The sequence below is a fragment of the Pelodiscus sinensis genome, chromosome 2 (genome assembly GCF_049634645.1).
Source record: "Pelodiscus sinensis isolate JC-2024 chromosome 2, ASM4963464v1, whole genome shotgun sequence".
Classification (NCBI taxonomy): domain Eukaryota; kingdom Metazoa; phylum Chordata; order Testudines; family Trionychidae; genus Pelodiscus; species Pelodiscus sinensis.
In genome coordinates, this window is record NC_134712.1 from 177,077,706 (window position 1) to 177,095,702 (window position 17,997).

The window sequence follows — 17,997 nt, forward strand, 5'->3', positions numbered from 1 at the left end:
TAACAGCTCCAAGCAGCAGTTTTAATGGACTCATTGAGGGCCTGATAAACCATCTTCATCCTTACCAGCTGCACCAATTTAACTGCCTTCTTCCCTTCCCTCTACTCCTTCAGGCAGGCTTCAGTGTCTTTCTCCACAGACAAGTGGATTTTGGAGATCATCTCCCTAGGGTGAGCCATCTACTCCAATATTCTTTCACCAATGCCCTTTCCAATTCCTCTTCAGGTATTCCTCTCATGACAGCGGGCTTTGTGAAGAAATGGACTGTCTCCTGTACTTGATATTGCATTCCAGCCTGGGACTTAATGGTTGCAGAGTGATCTGCCACTGGGTTGATGAGGATTCAGCTGCAACACTCTTACTGAGTCACGATCAGCCCTGTAGCTGACCAATGGTCAGCTCTTTTTGGGCTACTTATTGTCTCCCCAGGGTTTGGTATCTCTGGGATTCAAAGGTCCTTGGGCTACTCGGGGTATACATTGACAGTAGAGCAGGCCACTCCAGTTCTGAGTGTCTTTCCTCTGGGATCAAGATGTGAATGGGTACAGCTTCAACTTCATCCTCCTTTTACAGTATTTTTTTATGGGCAAGGTAATGTTGTGACAGCACCCCAACTTTTTAGCTAATTAACTGGTTTTGATATAATCTGGAGCCATCTTGTGCACTGAACTTCCCTCCCCACCACTAGGATCGAGGACATGATAGAGTCAGGAGAAAACAGTAAAACTGCAGTTTGCAGATGACTGGGATAGATAAAATGAAAAGGACATATTCATGGGGATTTGAGGGAATGTGGAAAACTGACCTTAATTTGTGGTTGTCTGTGTTAAATTTGTTTGTGTCTTTCTTTTCCTGAATCAGCTTCGCGGATACGGAGAATAATCAGTTGTTACTAGCAGATACCAGGGAATAGCCTATTAGAGGCTATTATGAATTATTGTGCTTTTGTCCACAGAAAATCTATAGAGTTTAGAGAGTATGCTTTTGACTAGTCTGAGGAAGCTTGCTTTTTGTTGAGCTGACACCTAACTTTACCGCAAATGGACCAAAGGAGGACCCTGGTTGCTGATAATCTGAAACCATCTCAGATGTTGGGCAATTATAAATGTTTGTGGTACTCTGTGGATAACAGTCTCCTCTGAGTTTCATATTAATCAACCCATTCATCTGCCTGTCTTCCACCTCTTAACTAGGGATGTTAAAATGTGTGTAATGGAGCAACCTGTGTAACCAATGAAATAGTCAGCATTTACATGCGGGGCTGTAGTTGGCTCCCAGGGAGAGTGCAAGCTGGAAGCTTGTGTTTAAGCCAGCTTCTCGTGCATGCTGGCTCCTGCCTGCTGCCTCATCCCACTCCCTCTATATCAGAGGTTGCAGTGCTGGGCAGCAGGCCACTCCCCAGGAGCTGACGTTTAAGATGGCTGCCCATTTGCACCAGCTCCTGCTTGCAGCCTTGCTCCCCGGGAGCTGGCTGCCACCCCATGCTGCTTCCTCTGTACTAGAGGCAGGAGCACAGAGTGGTAGCCAGCTCCCCAGAAGAAAGCGGCGGGAGCCTTTGTGTAACTGTGAACGTTATCTTATAAGCCCAGGCTTATTGGTTAACCATTTACATGGTTAAACTTTTGCATCTCTACTCTTAACCTCACGTAGATGAACAAAAGGCATTTTTGCAGCATACCCCTGATGTACACCTGATGTTAGGGGAGTCCTGGTCAATGTCCCGCTAATATTTTCCATCTTTGTGCGGGTTGAACACCAATACCAAAGTTGTGTGGATGTGCATCACCAGTAACAACAAAAACTCTAGATATAAATATATATTTTAAGTAGTTGATAGGTATGCAGGAAGCAAAAATATGAAAAATGAGGGCTAATTGACTAGGCACAATGTTTAAGATGTTTAATATAAAAACAGAAAATTAACAGTGCTCTTGGAGTACATGTACTTTATCATCCTTTAAACAACCCAAGATAGTAAACACACTGCAATGACGTTGCTATGATCAGAGAATACTCTTATCTCCTAGCTACTGCTACTGCAGCCCAGGTGAGAAATGAGATGCTACAAACTCCCTTCTTCTCCGCTCCTTACTGACGCCTACTCACCCACTTCCTCTCTCCTTCTGTTCCCTATGTACCAGCCCACTCCTCCGGCCCCAGCAGGGAGCTGCTGAGGATGGGGAAGAGGTGCCGCTCCTCAATCCACCACAGCTCTGTGCGCAGCAGCCTGAACCCCTGTCACGGGGCTTATTAGGCAGCTGCAGAGCCACACAACTTAGCAGGGACCTTGGACATGGCCTTCTGTCAGTGTAGAACTCTAAACAGTTCAGAAAGAGAAACTATTTGCAGGTCTGTCACAGATAGAGCAAAGGGTATGTATTCTCTAATCAAAGACTTTCCAAGTGGGTGTTTGACTACATTAATTCTTGCTATGTATCTACTAATATTCAGACACCTTTGGACATACGAACTCACTATATGAGATGTGTTTCTACAAATATGGCTTTTCTCAATAAGGTACCCATTATTGTAATATATGAGTTACTGTTATTTGGGCTTCTATACATATATTTGCTGAACACTGTGCAATAACACATGACTGCTTCTGATACTGTTTGACTCAGCTGTGCTTTCTTTTGTACTGGACCTAACTCCAAAGCTCCCTCCTCCTTAAAAGGGAACTAGTTTGGAACCACCTAGAATGGACAATTCACAGGGACACTACTCTGGGAAAAAAAATGGTTTCTCACCATGTGCAGTAACTAGTTCTTTGAGATATCATCTCTAAGGAGGCTCCATTTCTTGTTCTTCCACTCTCCTTTGGAGTTCTTTGGTATAGGGCCTCTCTGTAGAGAATGAACTGAAGACAGTTTGCTTGCACCATGGTATATATCAATGACATGAGGCTGACTGGCATGGATGTGTGCGCTTAAATGGCATTGTCATGAGACATTTCCAGTTAAAGGCATAAGGGCCACAAGCACACTTACGGTGGAGTACCATGTGGGACACGTGCTGAAAAATTACATTTACTGCACAGGGGTTTTTTTACACTGTATGAGAACTGTTCCAATGTGAAAATTTAATTTTAGACACTTTTAAAATGACTGCTGCTTAGTTACTGAAAGCTTAGGTTCTGGTTGTATAATCATATACAAGTAGACAGACCTTTGTACCCCTATGTGTCCCATTGTCTGTAGTAACTAACAGTAGGAACAGGAACTATATATGAACTCTACATTTCTTCTATTATTCATATTATGATTCTAGTTTTAGGCTAAATTATTTGTGTTACCAATATTATTTGAAGTACTTCTATTTACAGGTTCTACTCTTCCCAAGCCTTCTTCAAACTTCCTTAGTTTGCTAGATGGTTTGCTGCAAAAAGATCCTGAAAAGAGGTAAAGCAGTCTTATCCATGGCAATTAATCACATGATATGTTTTCTTTTTTTTCTGAAAAGCGATGACTGTTACAATACTGAAATCTTGACGTTGCAAATTACATCTGCAAAAAGATGTAACTATCTGTTCTGAATTTGTTGCAGTTAGTTAATATGGTTTTCCTACAAAGATTTGTGCCAGGTCTTTGTTTAAATTACTCTGATACTCAGTACTAGACAAATAGACACAAGGATAATGGTACTGATGGCAATTTTAGAATTATATACTATTTAAAGTCAGGACAGCCTTGTTTGTAATGTGAGAGAGGAGAGGAGTTAAAATATCTATATTCCTGGGTTTGTGACTTACAAATGATGTGATTACATATTTACATGCTGTGTGGTTTGGTGTTCACCAAGAAATTCATAGAATATTAAATCATGACATAAGAACATAAGAATGGCCGTACAGGGTCAGACCATCTAGCCCAGTAGCCTGTCTGCCAACAGTGGCCAGCACCAGGTGCCCCGGAGGGGGTGGACTGAAGACAATGATCAAACAATTTGTCTCATGCCATCCATTTCCAACCTCTTGACAAACAGAGGCCAGGGACACCATTCCTACTCCCTGGCTAATAGTCTTTTATGGACCTAACCTCCATGAATTTATCTAGCTTCTCCTTAAGCTCTGTTATAGTTCTAGCCTTCACAGCCTCCTCTGGCAAGGAGTTCCACAGGTTGACTACACACTGCATGAAGAAGAACTTTCACTTAGCAGTTTTAAAACTGCTACCCATTAATTTCATTTGGTGTCCTCTAGTCCTTATATTATGGGAACTAAGGAATAACTTCTCTTTATTCACCCTCTCCACACCACTCATGATTTTATATACCTATATCATGTCCCCCCTCAGTCTCTTCTTTTCCAAACTGAAAAGTCCCAGTCGCTTTAGTCTCTCTTCATATGGGACCTGTTCCAAACCCCTAATCATTTTAGTTGCCCTTTTCCGAACCCTTTCCAAGGCCAAAGTATCTTTTTTGAGGTGAGGAGACCACATCTGTACACAGTACTCAAGATGTGGGCGTACCACAGTTTTATACAGGGGCAGTAAGATATTCTGTCTTATTTTCTATCACTTTCTTAATAATTCCTAACATTCTATTTGCCTTTTTGATCGCCACAGCACACTATGTGGACATTTTCAGAGAACGATCCATAATGCCAAGATCTCTTTCCTGATTTGTCGTAGCCAAATTAGCCCCCATCATACTGTATTTTTTCCAACGTGCATTACTTTACACTTATCCACATTAAACTTCATTTGCCATTTTGTTGCCCAATCACTTAGTTTTGTGAGATCTTTTTGGAGTCCCTCACAGTCTGCTTCTGTCTTGACTATCTTGAACAGTTTAGTACCATCCACAAACTTTACTACCTCACTGCTTGCTCCTTTCTCTAGATCATTTATGAATAAGTTGAATAGGATTGGTCCTAGGACTGACCCTTGGGGGATACCACTAGTTACCCCTCTCCATTCTGAAAATTTACCATTTATTCCTATCCTTTGTTTCCGGTCTTTTAACTGGTTCTTAATCCATGAAAGGGTCTTCCCTCGTATCCCATGACAATGTAATTTACAGAAGAGCCTTTGGCGAGGGACCTTGTCAAAAGCTTTCTGAAAATCTAAATATACTATATCTACTGGATCCCCTTTGTCTGCATGTTCGTTAACCCCCTCAAAGAACTCTAATAGATTAGTAAGACATGATTTCCGTTTACATAAACCATGTTGACTTTTGCCCAACAAATTTTGTTCGTTTATGAGCCTAACAATTTTGTTCTTAGCTATTGTTTCGACTAATTTGCCTGGTACTGAAGTTAGACTTACCTGTCTGTAATGGCTAGGATCACCTCTAGATCCCTTTTTAAATATTGGTGTCATGTTAGCGATCTTCCAGTCAGTAGATATGGAAGCCGATTTAAAAAATAGCTTATAAACCACAGTTAACAGTTCTGCAATTTCCCATTTGAGTTCCTTTAGAACCCTTGGGTGAATGCCATCCGGTTCTGGTGATTTGTTAACGTTAAGTTTTTCTATTTGTTCCAAAACCACCTCTAATGATACTTCAATCTAGGACAGTCCTCAGATTCATCTCTCACAAAGGATGGTGCAGGTTTGGGAATCTCCCTAACATCCTCAGCCGTGAAGACTGATGCAAAGAAATCATTTAGCTTCTCCTCAATGGCTTTATCATCCTTGATTGCTCCTTTTGTATCTCGATTGTCTAGGGGACCCACTGGTTTTTTTAGCAGGCTTCCTGCTTCTAATGTACTTAAACATTTTGCTATTGTTTTTTGAGTTTTTGGCTAGCTGTTCCTCAATCTTTTTTGCTTATTACAGTTTTACACTTAATTTGACAGTGTTTATGTTCCTTTCTATTTATCTCACTGGGATTGGACTTCCATTTCTTGAAAGATGCCTTTTTGTCCCTCACTACTGCTTTTACATGGTGGTTAAGCCATGGTGACTCTTTTTTTAGGTCTCTTACTATGTTTTTAATTTGGGGTATACATTTAAGTTGAGCCTCTATTATGGTGTCTTTAAAAAGTTTCCATGCAGCTTGCAGAGATTTGGCTCTCGTCACTGTGCCTTTTAATTTCTGTTTAACTAACCTCCTAATTTTTGTGTAATTCCCCTTTTTGAAATTAAATGCCAGAGTGCTGGACTGCTGAGGTGTTCTTCCCACCACAGGAATGTTAAATGTTATATTATGGTCACTATTCCCAAGCGGTCCTGTAATAATTACCTCCTAGACCTGATCCTGTGCTCCACTCAGGACTAAATCGAGAATTGCCTCTCCCCTTGTGGGTTCCTGTACCAGCTGCTCCAAGAAGCAGTCATTTAAGCCATTGAGAAATTTTATTTCTGCATCTCTTCCTGAGTTGACACGTACCCAGTCAATATGGGGATAATGACACTATATTGTAGTGTTGTTTCAGTCTCTTTATTTTGTTGTATCAAAAAGATTAAACTGGACAGGCCTGTTACAACATCCATTCTGGAAAGATGCTTTCAGCAGACATGATGATTCCACAAACAGCCGGGACACAAGCTCAAGGTACAGTAAGTTTAGTGACAATAACATTTTATCTATTTTAGAAATGTGTATCTATCCGTCTATCCATGAGTCTGTTCAAGAACTCTTCCTAAACAGTAAGAGCTAGGATTGCCAAATTTGGTATACAGCTTCCTCCTATACTAACTTAAAAGAAGGCCATGGTTTGGCTGTGCCAGAAAAATGGGAAGTCCTTGGAATGGGACTTTTTTCTGCAACATGGAAAGGGATGGGGCTCTTTGGATGGACATGATACTGCGCAGTGACCACTAGGAGCAGCTAGTGCAGAGGACAGCAATACTTCAGAGTGATCATTGTGGGTAGCCATACCATCAAGAGAGTGGCCGGCTGGGGCTCATCAAATTGTCTGACACCAGACCAGGTAAGTAGCCCCCCGTCCCAACCCTTCCTCCCCCGAGGCCCTTCGCTGCTGTAGGGCAGGGAGAGAAGGCCTCTGCCAGCTGGAAGGCCTGGGGAAAGAGAAGTTATGCCAGATGGAGCCCCTCCACCCTTAGCCCCTTCTAATCCCCACCACCACTTTCACACCTCCTCATGTCCTCAGCCCCCTGCCCTGAGTCCCTTTCTTCTCCCTCCCTTCCCCCTCCCCGAAGCCAGCCCTCTGCCCTTAAGGACCTGGGCAATACCAGGTAAGTCTTCTAATCTAGTAATTATAAGTAGACAAATTACCCTTTTTAACGTATGAAAACTGTTTCCTGGTTGTTATTTGTATTTTTAATTTATGAAAAAGCTTTTCATTTTATGTTGTTACAGTGCTTTTGTAGCACTGATTTATCCTGTGGGCTCTTGAATCTTGTCTCTTGAAACATGTCCCCTGTTGACAAAACTAGTATATACATAAAAACAACGAAGTATTGATTTTTGAAGTGTTTTAAGTTATTATCTTAACTAGCATCTCTAATTTAAACAGCAGTGAAAACACAAAGATACTGGTATCTAGAGATATTAAGGATCCATTGGATATCCATAAACATTCAGATGACATGCCATCATCAAGAGCAGATAATAAGCAACTCAATAGATCTTTCAAACTAGGTAAGATTATGTAGGTAAGATTATGTATTGCTAATATTTCCTCATTTCAGCTGACAGTCTTCTTTAAATGTGATCAGCCTTGTAATCCTAGCAGTATACCTATTACATAATTTTTTTCCTCTTATCCCCTAAAATGATATGAATTCCATGTTTTGTTTTTTGTTTTTAACAGAAAATCCATCTGAGTTGCAGCCTAAAAGTGCACCTACTGGTGAATCAAATGAGTCCATATTTCTTCTCAGGTATGACATGAAAGAATACATTACAAAATATACACTACAAAAGAAAAAAATGTCTGCTGTATCTTCTTAGATGTATTATTTTCAATTAAAAGAATGCAGGCTGGAATGCGGTATTTGTATGCAAGCAAATAGCCACATGATTCTACATGCAAAATTGTGTCTAGATAGTTAGTATAAAGAAACCTTGAAGAGATAACATGGCCACCAATTTAAATATTGCTTCATTTTATTTTTCATGGCAATATCTTGCAGTCTTTGGGCTGTGTAGCTAAACAGGATTAGAAAATAAGTAGTTTTATCTGTTGTTTGCAACTTCAGATCTTTTCTTGTTTTTATATATGCACCATGCTCTTTACCATTTAAGCAATTTTTAATTGTTTTCTAATAGATTGGGATTTGGGGTGTTTAAAGCATGTAACTTCAGCCATGCCTACAAATGGTACCTGCAAAGCCTTGTCATTTGTATTGCACGGGTACTCCGTTGGGATGTGTGGTAATCGTGCAATGTGCCATAGGAGCCATTTTAAAAAACAACAACCCTGAAATGAATTTAGTTGGTAAGGGTATGTGGGTGTGTTTGTTTGCTAGATGGCAGGAAAGATTCTTTTTTTTTTTTTTTTTTTTTTTATATATAGGAGCTTTAGTTTATGTCCATGAAGCAGAAACTTGCTTGCTTAGAAACAGCTATCCCTCAGTATTCACTATTCTAGCAGAATTATCCAAAGCAAGAATCACACTGGGGTAAATATCCAAACATCTAGCTTGGATAACCCACCACCAATTAATTTGGTAGTGATTGTGTTTTTATCACAGCTCCAAAGAGCCAGCAGTAAGAATGGTATCAAGTGCACTGCAGTCTAGCAAGTTAATTCTCTTAAAATATTGTTTAGTGACTCATACATTTAGAAGATGGGATTTTAATCTGACTACATCCTTTGATGTAGAGGACTCATGGAAGAAAAAACCCATCCAACATACTATTGTGAGAGATTTATAAACCAGATGTATACATTGGGTTGATGAAACATGTATTATGCCTGTCAGCCCTACACTTTCCCTACATAAATGGGAATTATGTGCAGATGTCGTAATCCAGAATATGTTTTATAATCTATGAAAGCTAATCAGTACTGTCTTTATTTTCGTGTATCTTTCAGCTCTCGTCCCACTCCGAGGACTAGCACTGCAGTAGAAATGACTAGTGCGACTTCTGCCTTAACTCAGAATTCAGAGCATAGAACTTTATGCTTGACAAAGGTGAGAAGAAGACTATTATGATGAGATGATAGTATTTCTATAGTTAAGATTTCAGCCTGGCTTATGTTAGAAGGCCAATAGCATTCCTTTCCTCTAGGGTCGTCCTTAGGCTTTATGGGTCCCTCTGCAGTACTATTAAACTTGGGCCCCTATGCCCAATGATAGCCCAGGCTGGGGAATGATGATTTTTTTAGAGATGTGATTTTTATAATCTTCAGCAACATGATAATGAAATATTTTAAATCAAATTTTACACTGAGGTTCTGTTGACTAACTCAGTTAATTGAGAAATTGATGGTATATTCCAGGATTGGCAAATGCCTGGTTAGTGGGCTCTATCCTTCCCTCTGTTAAGTTTCATATGTTTCCAACAGTCAGCTTGGTGGTAAGCAGCAGGTATTTTGGTGTCTCCTAACTGTCAACCCTCTATTGTCTGGTTTCCTGCCTATAAATAGTTTTTGTCCAAGGCGGGAATCCTTTGTTCAGCTTCAACCCTTTCACGCTCCCATGGAAAAATACCATATTCAGAATGGGTTTCAGCATCAGGTGACTGGCCACATGACTCTGTAGGACCAACCATAGTCCAGGCATACAAGAAAAACAAAGACTGTTCATAGATCATTGCCTTGAATCCTGGGTCATTAATTTCCTTGATCGTGCTAATGACCTTCACTAGCACATCTAGATATATAAATGGGTTTATACACCATAATTCTAATAAGTGATACCTGCACACAAATAGCTTTCTGATGATAGGTTACATGCTGTAATTTGAATAAAGCATTTTTTAATTCTGCCTGTTCATATGCAAAAACATATTTCCATCAAAATACAGGGATGCAGTTTCACAAACCGTATTACCAGGAGTGCAAAGATAAGAAAAATTCTAACATTGAAAAAACATATAGAAATGGTAACATAAACAAACCGCATTGTTAGAATTGATACATTACCTAAAAACCCCCTGCATGTATGAAAACTAACAGTAGATATTTCAAGAACAATCTGACTTCTAAGGTACAGCTCTGAAGAAATGAAATTTATCCAGTTCTGAGTTATAGAAAGATGGTATGCACATGTTCAGTGTAAAGAAAACCAATGTATCTACTATGGTTACTAAGTTCAGTTGCACCAGACTATAAAACTTTATCTTTAGAGTATTGCACACAACTTTTTCGGTTTCAGGATACTAACATTTTATTTAGTTATGCATTGCTGATATTGGCTAAAGATGACACTTCTGTATCTATTATTGATATATATTTGGTATTTTGGAGGGATAGTCATGTTAGACTGTAACTGAAAAAACTTTAAAACCCGCTGAATAGTCTTGCAGAGGGGCATTACTGGTTCTTGATGTATATTGGTCAAACTGGACAGTCTCTACGGGAGAGGATTAATGGACACAAATCAGATATATAAAAAGGTAACACAGAGAAACCTGATGGGGAACATTTTAACTTGCCCAGACACTTATTAATGGATCTCACAGTCACCGTATTATTGCAAGCCAATTTTAAAAACCAGCTTGAAAGGGAAGCTGCAGAGCTTAATTTCATTTACAGGTTTGATACCTACAATAGAGGTTTAAACAAAAACCTTAACTGGATTACCTGCTACATTCCACATTCTAATGACATAAAAGGCCAAACACCAGGTACTTAAGAGTACTTAGAAGCCTCTTTATCAGTTTCATTTAGCATGGAAATGCTAATTGACTATTTTTCCAATTTTTTTTCTCCTCTCCTTCCCATCCCTTCTCTTTGTTATTAATTTGGAACTTGGACCCCTATACGCCATTCATCTGAAAAAGTGGGTTTTGCCCATGGAAGCACGATACCATCTACATTTTTTGTTAATCTCTAAGGTGTTGCAAGACTATTCGTTATTTTTTTAAAGTTTTTTTTATATATAATATGTAAAATTTCTAAGATAGCACATTATACTTTCATTTAGAGATGTAAGAGGTTAGCCTGTTATCCAGTAAACAGGCAGTTTATTAGCCTGCTTACAAGGCAACCAGGTAACCTGCCTGCAGCCAGGGCAGGAGCAGCCCCAGGCTATGACAGGGTCAAGACTGAAGCATTTCTTTTCTTCCTCCCCTTATCTCCTGCTGCTGATAGTAACATTAAAATTGATAGGTTCATGAGGTATTTTTGTCCAAAGCATCTTCAAGTTGTGTATATTGATATTCATAAGCCAAATCCTTAACGCATGGGGAAGAATTGTTAGTTGGCATGTAAAATTCTATTCCATGTGAGAGACAAGAAAAAGAAGGAAAAGTGTGTCTGTAGATTGGTAGGATTTTTTCTTTTAAATATATATGGTTATAGAATGTGCAGCAGTAACTGAGTAATGGGGGTTAGGATAATGGATATAAGGCCCTAATTCTGGAAAGCCATTTAAAACTTGGGCAAGTCACTTTCTCTTCATTTTTCATCATTTTGCCTGGCTTGTCTGTTTCTATTGGATCAGCATCTTTCTCTTACTATATATTTGTATAGTGTCTTTTGGACCTGATTTTAGGGAATCTATTCAGTGCCATAAAGCAAATAATGGTAAATACAAACATAGAGTATTTGTGCTATCTATACAATGTAGTTTGGTAATGGTTAAAATAAATATTATAGAAAAAAACATTTTCTGAATGAAACATTTTCTTTATTACTAAACAAACTACCGTATTCCGTTTTTGCTCTAGGGCAAAAGTCTACACTCAAGCCTGCAAGACATGGAATCCAAGATGAAAGAGCTAATCTACACAGAGTCTGATCTCTTTGTAACCCCTATTATTGACAATCCAAAGGTACAGCAAAGTAAAATACTAAATAATGTATTAAAAATGTGCTGTGATCGCCTAATGAATGCACAGATATATCTTTAAAGAGGGTGACCCCTCTTCTCCTTTCCTTCATTGTTTCGTTGTAAGCAGCTCCTCCCAGTCGTTTGCTAACCCCCCTGACAAGCTTTCTGCGGTTGTGTATATGTTCCCTATTATACTGTCAGTATGGAGAATTGATTTATTCTGGGATTAACTATTAATTTGAAAGAGTTTCTGGCATTAGTGTAGGGTACTAAATGTTGCATTCAGTGCCCTTGGAGATCTACCTTTTCATATCTCACATTCACCTACTAAACTCCTGTAACACACAGTCTTGATAGGTATTTTACATATGCTTCTAAATGAAAGTTGGTAGATTTAGCTGCCTTCTCTCCAGATACTAATGCATTTACACTAAGATTTAGACTTTCACACAGACTTCTGCTGCAGGATGTTTTCATGGTGCAGAAGAACTGGTAGAGTGTAGACATGATTTAAAATTACAGGCAACATAGGACAAATGTTGTCACAATTCCCTGCTATGCCACCTTAATCCTGATCTGGAAACTCCTAATATGGAAAGTCTTGAGTAGAGACTGCCTCTTGTGTGGAATGGTGGGATGGGGTTCCGTGCGCAAAAATTAAAGTATTTTAAAAACTTTAATACAGATTGGACTTCCTTGGTCCGGCACTCTCAGGACCTGGTCCGTCCTAAATGAATTTGCTGGCTCAGGGACAATCCCCTGCCACCCATCCTACCAGGACACTGCCCCTCCCTCTGGCTGGCTCCACTCCAGCCCCACTGCTACAGAGCTTGAGCTTAGCTCCTGCCCACCTGCCACAGCCCTGCTGTGGCTATGCCCCACCAGGGCTTCCCAAGGATGGAGCTCCGTGGCTGCCTCACTCCAGCCACCCCAGGATAGGTCTCTGCACCCCTGTTCTGCTGCTGCCATGCCTTGCTGGGGCTCCTCGGGGATGCTGCTGCCCCACCTGACTGGAGCTTACTTGGGACAGGGCTCACTGGTCCCAATGGTGGGGCTCCCTGCCGCTGGACTCTCAACTGGCTCACGCTCCTGGGTGCTGGGAACGCGGATGTTGCTGGACCAGAGTGTCCCAGATTTAGGAGGTTCAACCTGTAAATAAATTGCAGGTGGTTGGACAGAAATATTTTGTACTTGAGGCAGTTGTCACTTAAACTGTTATCATGGGATAAGAGGGAAGGTCCTTTCATGGATTGAGAACCGGTTAAAAGACTGGAAACAAAGGGTAGGGATAAATGGTAAAGTTTCATAATGGAGAGGGGTAACTAGTGGTGTCCCTCAAGGGTCAGTCCTGGGACCAATCCTTTTCAACTTACTCATAACTGATCTGGAGAAAGGGGTAAGCAGCAAGGTAGTAAAGTTTGCGGATGATACTAAACTGTTTAAGGTAGTCAAGACAGAAGCAGACTGTGAGGGACTCCAAGAAGATCTCACCAAACTGAGTGATTGGGCAACAAAATGGCAAATGAAATTTAATGTGGATAAGTGTAAAGTAATGCACATCGGGAAAAATAACCCCAACTATACGTATGGTATGATGGGGGCTAATTTGGCTACGACAAATCAGGAAAGATCTTGGAGTTATCGTGGACAGTTCTCTGAAAACTTCCACACAGTGTGCAGCGGCGGTCAAAAAGGCAAATAGGATGCTAGGAATTATTAGGAAAGGGATAGAAAATAAGACCCAGAATATCTTACTGCCCCTGTATAAAACTGTGGTACGCCCACATCTTGAATACTGTGTACAGATGTGGTCTCCTCACCTCAAAAAAGATATTTTGGCCTTAGAAAGGGTTCAGAAAAGGGCAACTAAAATGATTAGGGGTTTGGAACGGGTCCCATATGAGGAGAGGTTAAAGAGACTGGGACTTTTCAGTTTAGAAAAGAGGAGACTGAGGGGGGATATGATAAGAGGTCTATAAAATCATGAGTGGTGTGGAGAGGGTGAATAAAGAGAAGGTATTCATTAGTTCCCATAATCGAAGAACTAGAGGACACCAAAGGAAGTTAATGGGTAGCAGGTTTAAAACTAATAAGTGAAAGTTCTTCTTCATTCAGCGCGTAGTTAACCTGTGGAACTCCTTGCCAGAGGAGGCTGTGAAGGCTTGAACTATAACAGAGTTTAAAGAGAAGCTAGATAATTTCATGGAGGTTAGGACCATAAAAGGCTATTAGCCAGGGAATAGAAATAGTGTCCTTGGCCCCTGTTTGTCAGAGGCTGGAGAAGGATGGCATGAGACAAATCGCTTGATCATTGTCTTCGGTCCACCCTCTTTGAGGCACCTGGTGCTGGCCACTGTTGGCAGACAGGCTACTGGGCTAGATGGACCTTTGTTCTGACCCAGTACGGCCATTCTTATGTTCTTAGTACTGCTGCACTTTTTGTAAGTGTCATTGGTTTAGCATCTTGGCCCTCATAGAAACTCCTGGTCCTGTACTTGTACTGCTGTATTTATCCTCTGTACTGGACTAAGTCCGAGAAGGTTATAGTGATCTAAACAAGCTGTTGTGGCAGAGTTGTGTGCTGCCAGACCTTGTTGAAGCCAGAGGCAGGCGTCAACAGTCAGTTGAGTTGGGATACTGGGAGATCAGAAACAGGAGAGACACTGGAGATCAGAACCACAAATTAGAAAACAGTCAGGCTCTGTCAGGATACCTGAGAGATGAACTGGAGATCAGGAATTGTAAGTCAGATGTCAGCAGTTAAGCTGTTTCACAAAGCCAGGAGGCTAAGCAGGAGGCATGAAATGCAAGACATTAAGTCTAGAGGGTGTAGAGCTCAGTTGTTTGGACAGCTTCCTGATTCTGCTGCTGACTTAAGCAGAGCCAGTGACCAGTTACTTGCTCACTTGGACTTCAGAAATGGTGCTTCACATTGTGCCTGGGCTACAAGGGTCTCACATAACGGCTGTGGAGCATAATGCTCCTATGAACCTAGTGGACCCAGGTTTGAGGCCAGTGGGTCATTGAAACTTCATCTATCGTGATAAGAGTGGCTTGTATCATGTGCATGTGTCAAATATATCTTTGGGTATCTCTACACAGCAAACTTATTTTGAAATAACAGCTGTTATTTTGAAATAACTTTACTAGCGTCTACACAGCCAAACTGCTATTTTGAAATTAAATCGAAATAGCGGAGGGCTTATTTCAAATTTGGTAAACCTCATTCCCGAGGAATAGCATCAATTTCAAAATAGCTATTTCGAAATAACTGCTGTGTAGACACTTATATCGAAATAGCGGGCCTCCAGCCTTCCCAGGGTACCCTGGTGGCCACTCCAGCCTCAACCAAGAACACTCCTCTCCCTCCCCCATCCCTGGAGCCCTTAAAGGGGTTGACTCTGGCCACAGTGCCTGTGCCAGCTCCAAACCAGCCAGTCTAGAACCAGCCGTAACTGCCCCTGACGGAGAGGCCCTAAAACATGAGCCAGCAAGCCACTGGCAACCAGCCCTCCACTGCTCCCCAGGAGCAGTCTGCCAGCTCCCAGCAGCCTGCCAGGGCCTGGAGAAGTCGGGCGTCTTCCTGCTCTAGGGTGGAGATCATGGACCTTATTCAGGTTTCGGGGGGATGCCTCCAACATCCATGATCTCCGCACTAGACGGAGGAATGTGGCCGTCTATGGCAGGATAGCTGCCAGCCTGGCCACCAAAGGCCACATGCAAACCCAGGAGCAGGTTTGCATGAAAATCAAGTTGGTCTGGCAACCTCCCAGCCCTGATCTTCCCCTCTCCCTTCTTCCTCTTGCTTCCCCCTTCTAGCTCCCTCCTCCCAGGTTTCCCCCTCCCCTCTCCCACCCTCTCTACTCCCTTCTCCTGCCTCCTTTCCCCAGTCTCACCAGAGTTTCATTTCCCCCACCTCCCAGTTTTGTTAATAAAGAGAGTTTGTGTTCATGAAAATACATGTATTTTATTTGACATCAGGAACGGGGGTTAGAGAGGGGTAAGTGGAAGGACGTGAGGGAGGAATGAGGCACAAGCCCCAACTGGGGCAGACCAGGGAGGCTTTTAATGCTCCTCAGGGTGGAAGCTCTCCTGCAGGGCCTCCTGGATACTGACAGTCCCCCAGTGGACCTCCTGGATGGCAGCCTGCAGAAAGTGCAGCCAGGCTCACAGCAATGTGTCCATGAGAAGCACCAGAGTGTCCAGGGGCAGCTCTGGCTCCATGTTGCAGAGTGGTATGGTGTCCCGAGTGAGGGCAACCAGAGCACGCAGAGACAAAATGCTTTGCTGTCCCTCATCGAGGTAGGCAAGCAAGCAGGGAAACCTGAGAACTGGCTGTCTGGCGGAGTCCTTTCAAGCACAGGCCTCAGGTACTTTGTGTGGTTGCTGCCCGAGGCTAACTCCGGACCTGATGCTCTACCATAACCTGTTCTAGCCAGCCTTAAATGCGATTCAGCATCCACTCAGTGTGGACGCGCTATTTTGAAATGCATTTTGTGTGTATATGCGTTATTTTGAAATTGAAATGAAATAAGATATTTCAAAATAACGTTGTAGTGTGGACATACCCTTTGTCTGTCTATATATACATTTATTTACTTAAAAGATATTCACAAATGCTTCAAAAAATCTAAAATGGTCGAGTCAAACCACTGTTTTTTTCATTTTTTTTCCAGATAATGAAACAAGCACCAATTAGATTTGATTTAAAAATGCTACATATGCCAGCACATTCAGGTACAGTCTGAAGTTGGTAAAATGTTTAAGTGCTCTCCATGATAGCACATAAGTTTTATAGAATGTTTTCATTTTCGCCATAAATTTTCATCTGAAAAGTCATAGTTTCCTGTTGATTCAAATTCATATGTCTCCTAGACGATAATGAATATCATATACATATGTAAGGAAGAATTGTTAATTGTTTTATTTTGTAATTGTTTTATACAATGCTAATTTTTTAAATAAATTGTGAAATAGCTTTCTATTATATTTATGCTGATTTCAGTAAAAATGTATTATTCATAAATTGCAAAGCACAGCCTGCAATGAAGAGATTTTAGGCCCCATTTAGAAAATAGCAATTCTTCGCCCCCAAAAGCTCCCCATACAGATCCAATTATTACACTAAAGTATGCAAACTTCAGTTGCTTCTGAAATGTTTGTTTGTTTATAATCTTTAGGAATAAAAGAATACAATATGCTTTTCATCAGTAGAATAACTTTCTGTATTTGGAGCTGCTTAGATTAAATCAGGGGCTCCATAAAGACCTTGAAGCATGTCCTTTTGAAAATCTTGGCTGCACTTTATCAGAGTTTGGGAGTCAGTGTGTTCAATTTAGGGATGTTGAATTTAGTTTAATCAACTAATCGACTAGTCAATGGATTTTTCCATCGACTAGTTGCTTAGTTGATAAGTGGGGGAGCAGCAGCGGAGCAGGAGCCGACCCCGCTGCAGCTCTGCCTTTTAAATGTATTAAGAGCCGGCAGGCTCTTAATACATTTAAAAGACTGAAGCACAGCAGAGGAGACTTGGTGTGAGGTGGAATAACTGATTCCCGGCTTGCGCTGGGTCCCCCCCCCCCCACTGTGCTTTAACTTTTTGAATTATCTGATTCCCGGCTCACGCACAGTCCCAGATGCTGCACCTCTGCTTTTTAAATTTATATACCTTAAAAAGCAGAGGTGCAGCGTCTGGGACGGGGCGAGAGCCAGGAATAGGCTGATTCCCTGATCGTGCTTGGTCCCCACTACCTCCTTCCCCCTGCTGCTCCCCCAGAAATGGTGCTGGGGGCAGGGGGAACTGGCTTTTCAGCTGGCTCCCTCCCAGCACCGGCTCCTACTCCCCCTCCCACTAGCTGCCTCTTGTTTTTGCTTATCGGATAGTCGACTAGTCACTTACATCCCTAGTTCAATTGTACTGATCAAAGTTCCAACATTTTCCAGAAGACAGCTGGAGTGCATGAAATCCTGCTCACATCAGTCTCCTTGTTCAACTGACATGAGGCTTCACTCCTCCCTATTCCCTTGTCTCAGGCTGATTCTTCGATGAATTAGTCCCAGCCTATTCCCCTGCAGCTGCCAGTAACGGTTTCTCTCCACACCCTCCAGTTCTAGTATTATTAGACTTGTCTCACTCTATCCT

The 17,997-nt window shown here is 41.5% G+C and overlaps 1 protein-coding gene across 11 annotated transcripts in view; it reads left to right on the plus strand.

The window, feature by feature from the left end:
* ULK4 (unc-51 like kinase 4) overlaps nt 1–17,997 on the plus strand; it is a 421,715-nt gene that overhangs the window by 19,505 nt on the left and 384,213 nt on the right. For 9 of the 11 annotated variants that reach the window (XR_012901902.1, XM_025189022.2, XM_006131810.4 and 6 more), the window contains exons 8-14: nt 3,326–3,401; nt 6,409–6,501; nt 7,427–7,551; nt 7,724–7,793; nt 8,951–9,050; nt 11,752–11,856; nt 16,532–16,592. Coding sequence is in view for 10 of the 11 variants with exons in the window: in XM_025189022.2 (XP_025044807.2) it covers nt 3,326–3,401; nt 6,409–6,501; nt 7,427–7,551; nt 7,724–7,793; nt 8,951–9,050; nt 11,752–11,856; nt 16,532–16,592 (630 nt within the window). In the remaining variant the exon portion in view is untranslated. The remainder of the gene's footprint in view (nt 1–3,325; nt 3,402–6,408; nt 6,502–7,426; nt 7,552–7,723; nt 7,794–8,950; nt 9,051–11,751; nt 11,857–16,531; nt 16,593–17,997) is intronic. The other 2 variants (XM_075921856.1, XM_075921857.1) reach the window with 1 other exon arrangement.